This window comes from Marmota marmota, unplaced genomic scaffold, assembly GCF_001458135.2.
Source record: "Marmota marmota marmota unplaced genomic scaffold, marMar, whole genome shotgun sequence".
In the NCBI taxonomy this organism is placed as follows: domain Eukaryota; kingdom Metazoa; phylum Chordata; class Mammalia; order Rodentia; family Sciuridae; genus Marmota; species Marmota marmota.
Window position 1 is genome coordinate 1,766,790 of NW_025999898.1, and position 10,269 is coordinate 1,777,058.

Consider the following 10,269-nt stretch of genomic DNA (forward strand, 5'->3'; position numbering starts at 1 on the left):
CCCCCCCCCGTATCACATGCATAGATCACTAATTATTTTCCCTGTCACTAATTGAGTTTTTTTGGGCTATTCTCAAAACCTTTGGTTCCATCTTTTGCCTGGATACCTCCCTTGTTGGTTCTAATCTAATCTGGGGACTCTTTGCCCTCTACACCCAGTTCTCATCCAGAGTACTCTTTTCACATCTATTCTGGAATTTCTTTTTGCTGTTCTCTGTAGCTTGGATCCCTGTAATTTTTTTCTTAGTTTGCCTTTTTTCTAAGCATATTTCCCATTTATATATATTTGTAGTGTTGGAGATCAAACTCAGTGGTGCTCCACCTTTGAGTTACATCCCTTGCCCCCCACCTTTTTTTTTTAAATTTTGAGACAGAGTCTCACTAAAATTGCTTAAGCTGGCCTTGAATTTACCATCATCCTCTTGCTTCAGCTTTCTGACGATCTGGAATTAAAGGTTTGTGCTACTACATGCAGTTCTGGCTTATTCTTTTTTTAATATTTATTTTTTAGTTGTATTTGGACAAAATATCTTTATTTTATTTATTTTTATGTGTTGCTAAGGATTGAACCCAGGGCCTTGCACATGCTTGGAGAGTGCTCTACCACTTAGCCACAACCCCAGCCTTCTGGCTTATTCTTTTTAAAAAAGTTATATTGTGATAAAATTCATATACAGTTCACCCATTTTAAAGTGTATAATTCAACATTAACAGAGTTGTACAACCATCGCTATGATCAGCTTTAGAATATTGTCATCACCCAAAAACGAAAGCCTTATTTGCTGCATGTGATGGCACATGCCTTAATCCCAGCACTTTCCTGGCATGCTCAAGGCCCTGGGTTTCAATCCCCAGTTCCATTAAAAAAAAAAAAAAAAAAAAAAAGCCTTGCTTATTAGCAGTTAGTCCCTCAGTCCCTCAGCCCCAGGCACTATGTTTGCCTTTCTAGATGTTTTGTATATGGAATTGTAAAATATGTGGGCCTTTGTGACTGACTTCTTTCACTTGGCACAATGTTTTTAAGTTTCATCCACGTTTAAGCATTGTTATCGTATTGCATTTCTTTTCATGGCTGAATAATATTCCATCATATGGATATACCACACTTTGTTCATCTTTCCATTATATTTGTGTGGACATATTTTTAGTTCTCTTTGGTATATACTTAGACATTGAGTTGGCTGAATCAAATTTATCCTTCACTATCATTTTAGGAGGTCATGTGTAACTGGGAATAATCCTTGCCTAATTATCATTATGTGTTTTTCAACTTACAGAGTAAGTTCATAAGTGTCTCTATTGAGGATAGACTTATGCCTTAGTCTTTTTCCATGTTTGTATATCTCACCTGTGAGATTCCAGACATTAATTTAGATGCTGGAGATATAATGGAGACAAGATCAGATAGGATTATTGTCAGATACAATTATTGTTTTCATGGAGTCTGTATTTTTAATGTGGAGAAGGCAGACACATACAAGTAGTTAGAATGTTGGTCTAACTAAAGAGAATCCTTTGACCACAGTGGACATTGCACATAATCATTAAGACATCAACCCAAGGCAATGTGGCCCATTTATTACAGCAATATTTCACAATTCCCTATTTGAATACTTCAATTTAGTTAATTTTCAGATATAGTCACTAAAGGTTGTCACTGTTACTTGGAGTGTGGCATCAGAAACACTAGGTCAGCTGGGCACAGTGGTACATACCTATAATCTCAATGATTTGGAGGCTAAGGCAGAATTGCAAGTTCAAAGCCAGACTCAGCAACTTTGTGAGGACCTAAGCAATTTAGTTAGACGAGAGAGAGAGAGAGAGAGAGAGAGAGAGAGAGAGAGAGAGAAGAAACAGTAGGACATAGGTTTTGTTTTGTTTTTTGGCCAGTACTTGTGTTGATTGCTACCTATGACAGTTAGCAGCTTGGATATTCATAGAGCAATAAACCTGCCAATCTGATTCCAGTGTCTATTGAAGCATGTGAAAAGAATAAAAAGAGAAAGGGATTTAAAAAACAAAAAAACCGCACCGAAAACTACTTGAATGTTTTACTTCATCTTCTTAAGACATCAGGATATAAATTTGTTATCTTGGTGTGCCACAAAACTGTCAGATGTCTGAGGTCCTGATGAAGACAGATTTCTCATTCAGGTGAAGTTATCTGAAAACTCCACGTATACACTGTTCACCTGTCACTATTTCTTCTCTTCTGGAGAGTGAAGAATGTCCTAATTTCAAGTCATCCTGTTGCCTAGTCCCAAAGAATGGACTCAGAGACAGGAAGTACAAAAGTGAGGCTTTAATGGCGGTCTTCCAAGATCCAGTGTCTGGTGACCATGCACACCTGGAGTCACATCTGCCTTAAGTCCATAGCTGGCCACTCTGCACGTGTCTGGAGCTGTGCAGTAGATACTACTCCGGGCAGAGGCTGCAGGGGAAAGGGAAGACATCAGGTTTGATGTCAGTAAAGACTGTTCTTGTATGGGTAAACTTCTTTCTGGGTAATTTTTTGATATCTTACTATAAATCCATCAAAGTTACTAAGTGTAAGACATGGTAACCATTTTAGGTAGCCTCCACTATATACTGAAATCTTAGTTCTCAGTCTTGACTTCTTACATTTGTTTCCTAGGGCTGTTGTAACCAGCTAGGACAAACTGGGTGGTTTAAAACAACAGAAATTGTTGGGCATGGTGGCATATGCCTATAATTCCAGTGACCCAGAAGGCTGAGGCAGGATGATTGTAAGTTTGAGGCTAGCCTGGGCAACCGTGAGACCCTATCTCAAAATAAAAAAGACTGTGGATATAGCTCAGTGGTAGAGCACCCCTGGGTCAATTCCCACTACATACAAAAATAAATAAATAAAATAAAACAGAAGTTGATTCTCTCACAGTTCTGGAGGCCAGAAACCAGAAATCAAGGTGTTGTCCTTTCTCTGAAGCCTAGGGGAACTCTTCTGTTTTTCTGTTAGCTTCTGATAGTAACTTCCCTGGCTTGTAGGCACATTACTCCAGTCTCTACCTTCTTCATCACATAGAATTCTCCTCTTTTAAGTATATCTGTTCTTTGTCTCTTCTTTTTTTATAAGGACACCAGTCATAGTGCATTAAGGGCCTACTCTACTCTTAAATTAAGCTATAAATTAGTATGAGTTCATATATCTCTTACACCTGCAAAGACCCTGTTATATAGTCACATTCACAGATATTGGGGTTTGGGATATCAGCATTTTGGGGAACCTAATTCAACCCATAACCCATTCTTTGTACTAAGAAATAAAAAGCATTTTGTTTATTCAGTTTATAATGAATGCTTTTGGTAGAAGTGATTACAAATTGAAAATGAAAACTGCACATTAAGTATCTACTGCTGATAAAAACCTACCTGAAGATGAATGGACATGGTGGCACACACCTGTAATCTCAGCCACTCCGGAGGCTGAGACAGGAGGATCTCAAGTTCAAAGCTAGCCTCAGCAACTTAGTGAGGCCCCAAGCAATTCAGTGCGACCCTGTCTCTAAATGAAATACAAAATAGGGCTGAAGATGTGGCTCAGTGGTTAAGTGCCCCTGAGTTCAATTCCTGGTACTAAAAAAACAAAAACAAACCCAAAACACCTATCAGAAGACTTTTTTTTTGGGGGGGGGGTTACTGGGGATTGAACCCCAGGGGTGTTTTAATGTTTGTAAACGGTGTTTTTAAGTCTGAGATTTTTCCATGCTCACCTAGTGTTGAATTAAGGAGAGGGGTGGGAGACTAGCATCTAGTAGGTAGCTGTTCAGACATGTTGATTCCCATGAATTTGCAGATAATTTAGTCTTTTTATTGGTCTTTCTTTTGTAGTTAGATGGGGAATATAAAAAACTGATTCATGAGTATTCTGCTAATTAAGAAGTATATATCAAGCCACTGGTTGAATTTTTTATCAGAAGAAATTAAGGAGAGAATGGAGAAGAAGGTTGATTCCAGGTGAGTGATACAACATGACCAAAAAGGTAACTGAAATTACGGTTCCATATAAAGATTTGTAAGCATTTTGAGTGTAAAAATAATAAACAATAAAAATTCTTAAATCATGAGTGATTAGATAGAAAATATGGGCAAGGAATTTTTTTTCATTGATATTTTGAGCTTTTCATCTATACTGTAATGCACATTTCATACATTATGTCATAGTCAAAAAATATTTTAAGCATGTGGAAGTATCCATAATTAAAATAATAATTTTGAGGTTGGGGATATAGCTCAGTGATAGAGCACTTGCTTAGCATGTGCAAGGGCTTGGGTTCAATCCCTAACACCATATACATACCCACATACATTAAAAGAAAATCTAATTATAAATAGAAGTGAGGATGATTTTCCTGAGGTTAAAGGTTATTACATCAAGATTGGCTGACTCTTTTATCTTTCTTCTGCTTTTGTTTGGTCACTTTCAGCCTAAATTAAGATTCTCTTGATCTTTGACCTTTTGACAGTTTTCTTCTTGCCCGAGGCAGCTGTCTAGCCACCAGAGCATGACTGTAGGGATAGTCTGATGTGCCATCATCAATGTTCTTTACAATGACAGCTTTGTGTCTGAAGTAATGTGTGGCTAGGACCAGCACCATCTTCCCAGGTTTTATGAACAACGTGCTTGTACAGCAACCTGCCCAGCCTACAGCAGAAAGGAAGAAAGAATACTTCCATTAACCTTTTACCATGCTGAGGGGGTTATTGCACTTCCTGTCCCCTGTTCTTTCTTCCATTAGCTGGACACAAACCGAGAGGCTGAGGCAAGAGGATTGGGCAACACAGTAAGATCTTGTCACAAAAAAACTTTTTTTTGGGGAAATTAAACCATATTTGTATTCCTGGGATAAACCCCACTTGTTCATGGTGTTTATATGGTATATTGCTTGTATACATTGTTGGATTTAGTTTTCTAATATATTTTGAGGATTCCCCCGCCCCCGCCCCGCCCCATGCCCCAGTACTGGGATTGAACCTAGGGACTCTCTACCACTGAACTACTTCTCAAGCCCTTTTTCAGTTTTAGACATGATCTCGCAAAGTTCCCAGGCTGGCCTTGAACTTGTGATCCTCCTGCCTCAGTCTCTTCAGTCACTGGGATTGCAGGAATGTACTACTGTGCCTGGCAACATATTCTGTTATAGTTCTACAAGTATATGAGGCTATACCTGTGGGAGCAAGCCTGTCAGTCAGCACACCTTAAAGATCCAAGTATCTGAATAGTAAAGAGATATCTTCTTTATACTGTGGAATTCATTATCTCCTTTGATTCCCACAATGTGTGCAATTCTGTCTCTACTTACAAGTGAGGAACATTGGATAGAGAGAATAATGTGATTTGTTGTAGTCCTTACATGTCTCATAGAATCAGGATTTTCTTTTTGTTTTTTACTCCAGATCTTGATGTATTTCTGTTGTTCTACTCTTTACCTGGAAACTGTAATATTCTTTATAGGTTATGCATATGAGTGGTTTTCCTGTTAACCATAAGCCATATAGTAACACATGGTGAGGAAGAATACTGTTTTTGAAGACCAGACTGCCAAAGCTTTTGTTGCCCTTCCAAAAGTAATCAGATTTGAATCAACAGCACTTAGGGTGATTGCATAGGCTGATTTTTTTCCAAGAAACTAAATAAATTGGGCTGACTAATTGCCCTAACTGCAAAGAGTGTGGAGCAGAAGCAGACCCACCAATTACCATGTGTATAGAAAAGTGGTGTAGATTTCTTTTAATATGTAGGTTCCCTTGAAATGAATTACTAGAGAATTATTTGTCTTGTGGCACTTTCCACAATTTGTATTTTACTGATTACATTCCTCTATGTGTATTTTTTTTTTCCCCAGTACTAAGGGTTGAACCCAGGATGTTTTTACCACTGAGCTACATCCTCAGCACGTGCGCGTGTGCGCGCGCTCGCTCGCTCTCTCTCTCTCTCTCTCTCTCTCTCTCTCTCTCTCTCTCTCTCTCTATATATATATATATATATATATATATATATACATGCTGAGTCAGGAGGATAGAGAGTTCAAAGCCAGCCTTAGCAAAGGCACAACTCAGACCCTGTCTCTAAATAAAATACAAAATATAGTGTGTGTGTGTGTGTGTGTGTGTATGTATGTGTATATATAAATTTTTTTTTTCCTTTGGAGACAGGGTCTCACCAAGCTGCTGAGGCTGGCTTTAAACTTTTAACCTACTCAACCTTTTTTTTTTTTTTTTTTTTGTGGTGCTAAGGATTGAACCCAGGACTAGGCAAGTGTTCTACCACTGAGCTATTCCCCAGCCCTGGCCTCAAACTTTTCTTCCTCCTGCCTTAGCCGTCTGAGGCACTGAGAAATATGACAGTGTGTGTGTGTATATATATATGTGTGTGTGTGTGTGTGTGTGTATAAAATGTTTGTATATTTTTTATTATTATTTTTTTAATAAAATGGTTTTATTATTTTATTTTTCCACCAGTAATATAGGAAAATTCCAGTTACTCCACATTCTTATCAACACATGATATTGTCAGTCTTTTTAAGTTTAGCTATTCTGATGAGTGCATAGTGGTATATAGTGGGTATATAGTGGTATTTTGTGAGGTTTTTTTTTAGTTTTGTTTTTATTAGTGCATTTCAGTTATACATAATATTTGAGTTCTTTTTTGATATAATATTTTAATATACTTGTGTCCTCTGTATTTTTCTGTAAATTGGTAATTGAATGTAGAGGTTAAATTGGATTCATTTGAATTTTTTTCCCCCTTGTGGGGAGGGCACAGAATAACTATAGAAGCAAAGGGCAGAACCAAACTCTGATATGATTATCAATGTTGAACTATCAGGAAATTTTATTTTTTTATTTTTCTGTTAGTGATGCTAGTGCTCCAACGCAGGTCCTCATACTTGCTAAGCTCTTTATCTCTGCTGTACTCTCAGACTAGGGGATTTTTAATAATTATGTTAATTATTATTAAAATAATTTTTTGTGTGCTTGTTTTATAAATTATTATTAAATTTAAGATCTCCCAATATGAATGATGATTTGCCTAGTTTTTATAATTCAGTTAATTTTTAGCTTTTTGTATTTTGAGACAGTACAGTTGGATGCATATAAATATATAATTGTTAATTTGGTAGTGAATTCAACAGTAGGCAGAGACCATTTTTATTTCTAGTAATGCTATTTGCCAAAAAACCTTTTTCTTATATTAAAATATCTTGTTTGGTCTTTATTTGAATGATGATTATTTTCTTCATCCAGTTACCTTTTTTTTGGTTCTGGTAATTTAACCTAGGGATACTTTACCACTGAACTACATCTCCAGCCCTTCCCCTTTTTTAAAAAATTTTGAGACAGGGTGTCACTGAGTTCCTTAAGGCATTGCTAAATTGTTGAGGCTGGCTATGAACTTGCAATCCTCCTGTTTGAGCCTCTTGAGCCACCCCACTGTACCCAGACTTCTTTTAGGTATTCTTGTTTTAGAATTCTGTATTGTCTGTTGTAAACAGTCCATAGTTAAATTCTGCTTAAATCTACTCTTGCAATCTTTATCTTTAATTGGGTCTTCTAAGTTATTTATGTTTAAAGAAATTTTGGGTTTAAATTTAAAGCCTGATTTGGCACTTTCTATTTGTTATTTCCTTTCTTATCTACTTTTGGGTTAAATATTTTTTTATATTCCCACTTTCTTTTTAGTGTAGAAGTTACATGCTCTTTTTCTGTTCTTTCAGTGGCTACTTTAGACATTGAAACAACTCCTATCAGGTGTGGTGCCATGGGCCTTTAATCCCAGTGACTCAGAAGGCTGAGGCAGGAGGATCACAAGTTTGAGGCCAGCCTCAGCAATTTTGTGAGGCCCTAAGCAACTTGGTGAGAACTCTTTCAAAATAAAAAAGACTGGAGATATATCTCAGTGATAAAAGTCCCGCTGGGTTTAATCCCCAGTACTAAAATAAAAAAAATATAACCCCCATCCCCACAACCAATAGAAAAACCGCAAAGGCATTATGCATGCTAGGCAAGTACTCTACTACTGAGCCACATTTCCAGCCCTACTCTTTACCCTTTCAAAAGTCAATATTATTATTCTTACTTTTTTCTCAGACAATATAGGAATCTACAACATTTTAACTTTATTTCCTTCCTGACTTATTACTGCTAGCTATTCTTTTATTTTTTTCTCAAATCTCCTACCTCACTTTTTTCCAGAGATTTTTAAAAAAATTTTATGATAAACTACGTATAACATAAATTTTGCCATTTTAATCATTTTTAAGTAGACAGTTCATTGATATTTTTCACAATATTGTATAACCATTGCCAATATGCATTTCCACAACTTTTTCTTCATCCTGAAAAGAAAGCCTGTATACTTTAAATAACAACTCCCCATTCCTCTCTTTTCTTAGCCCCAGTACAGTCTATTCTACTTTCTATTTCTTTTTTTGCGGGAGGTAAGGTGCCAGGGATTGAACTCAGGAGTATTTGACCACTGAGCCACATCCCCAGTCCTNAAGCCCTATTTTGTATTTTATATAGAGACAGGATCTTACTGAGTTGCTTAACACCTTGCTTTTTTTTTTTTTTAAAGAGAGAGAGAGAGAGAGAATTTTTTAATATTTATTTTTTTTTTAGTTTTCGGTGGACACAACATCTTTATTTTACTTTTATGTGATGCTGAGGATCGAACCCAGCGCCCCACGCATGCCAGGCGAGCGTGCTACCACTTGAGCCACATTCCCAGCCCCAAGCACCTTGCTTTTTGCCAAGGTTAGCTTTGAACTCATGGTCCTCCTGCCTCAGCCTCCCAAGCAGCTGGGATTACAGGCTTGTGCCACCACACCTAGCAAGTCCTTTTTATTTTTGAAGTAGGGTCTCGCGAAGTTGCTTAGGGCTTTATTAAGTTGCTGAGGGTGACCTTCAACTTGAAATCTTCTTCAACTTCCCAAGTGGCTGGGATTACAGGTATGTGCCACTATAACTTAGTAATTTTTCAAATATATACTATTTACAGGGCACATATAGGGAATTCTGTATTTCTATATTTATGTATTCTATATTTCTCTTAAAAGCAGTTTTTTAGTAATTGCTAGTTTCTGAAGTGAGACCAATAAGTACTGTGACTAATGAGAATTAAAAATAAATACACACATACCTCATTTGAGAGTAACTTGTGGTTGGTTGTTCCAGTCATGTTACTTATGGAAAATTAAAACAACCAAATGTGAGACAACCTTTCTGATTCTGGATCCAAACCAGGACTACACATGGCATTTTGATTTTATAGTCTTTGCTTCTGTTGCTGTAGCAAAATACTTGAGAAAAACAATTTTAAAGGTGAAAGATTTACTTTGGCTCATGATTTCAGGCCATAATCAGTTGGCTCCATTGACTTTTTTGGTCTATGGTAAAGCAGAACATCATGGTGGGGGAATATGTTGGGGAGCAAAGCTGCTTACCTCATTGCAACAAGAGACAATAAGAGAGGATGGGGCCGGGGTCGCAATGTAACCTTCAAAGGTACAAAGTTGACCTAACTTTCTTCAAGTAGGCAATACCTCCTAAAATTTCACCACCTCATAGTGCCATTAGCTGGGATAATGGCACCAAATTATCCCATGAGACAAAATAGATCTTTTCATCCTTAAAATTTATTTTCTCTATTATTTTACCACAGCAACAGAAAGAGAGACTAAAAAAAACCCAAAATGATATGAGTAGTGAAATTAATCTTCAATATATGAGTCTCCTTCAGTTTGGAATTTTTTCTTAATTTTTCCTTATCTTTCATGATCTGGAGGTTTTTGAAGAGTTTGGAACACTTACCTTTAGACAAGGCTCCTGAGTCCCTGGGACTTTAGACAGGTGCCATCAACCATGCCTGGCCTAGACTACTTACTTTTTATTTATTTATTTGTTTGTTTGTTTGTTTGGTACCCAGGATTGAACCCAGGGGCACTTAATTCCTGAGCCACATTCTTAGTCTGTTTTTTTTAAATATTTTTTTTAGAGACAAGGTCTTGCTAAGTTGCTAGAGCCTTGCAAAGTTGCTGAGGCTGGCTTTGCACTCACAATCCTTCTGCCTCAGCCTCCAGAGCTACTAGGATTATAGGTATGTGCCACCGTGTCCAGCTCTGGACCACTTACCTTTTGAGGATATTTTTCATATTGAGTTTCTTTGTATTTTTAAAATTGGATTTCTTTAGTGTCTCTTCATTATTATTCATTGTTCACATTATGCATCTATCTTTTTTTTTTTTTTTTT

General features: G+C 37.0%; 2 protein-coding genes across 7 annotated transcripts in view; one reads left to right on the top strand and one right to left on the bottom strand.

The window, feature by feature from the left end:
- Positions 1-10,269, top strand: part of Sfi1 (SFI1 centrin binding protein) — a 77,527-nt gene that overhangs the window by 2,941 nt on the left and 64,317 nt on the right. For all 5 annotated transcript variants that reach the window (XR_007345671.1, XM_015504892.2, XM_015504895.2 and 2 more), the window contains exon 2: positions 3,849-3,974. Coding sequence is in view for 4 of the 5 variants with exons in the window: in XM_015504892.2 (XP_015360378.1) it covers positions 3,877-3,974 (98 nt within the window). In the remaining variant the exon portion in view is untranslated. The remainder of the gene's footprint in view (positions 1-3,848; positions 3,975-10,269) is intronic.
- Positions 2,036-10,269, bottom strand: part of Pisd (phosphatidylserine decarboxylase) — a 122,615-nt gene continuing 114,381 nt past the window's right edge. For both annotated transcript variants that reach the window (XM_048798269.1, XM_015504897.2), the window contains one exon: positions 2,036-2,430. In XM_048798269.1, coding sequence (XP_048654226.1) covers positions 2,353-2,430 — 78 coding nt within the window. In that variant the 3' untranslated portion in view covers positions 2,036-2,352. The remainder of the gene's footprint in view (positions 2,431-10,269) is intronic.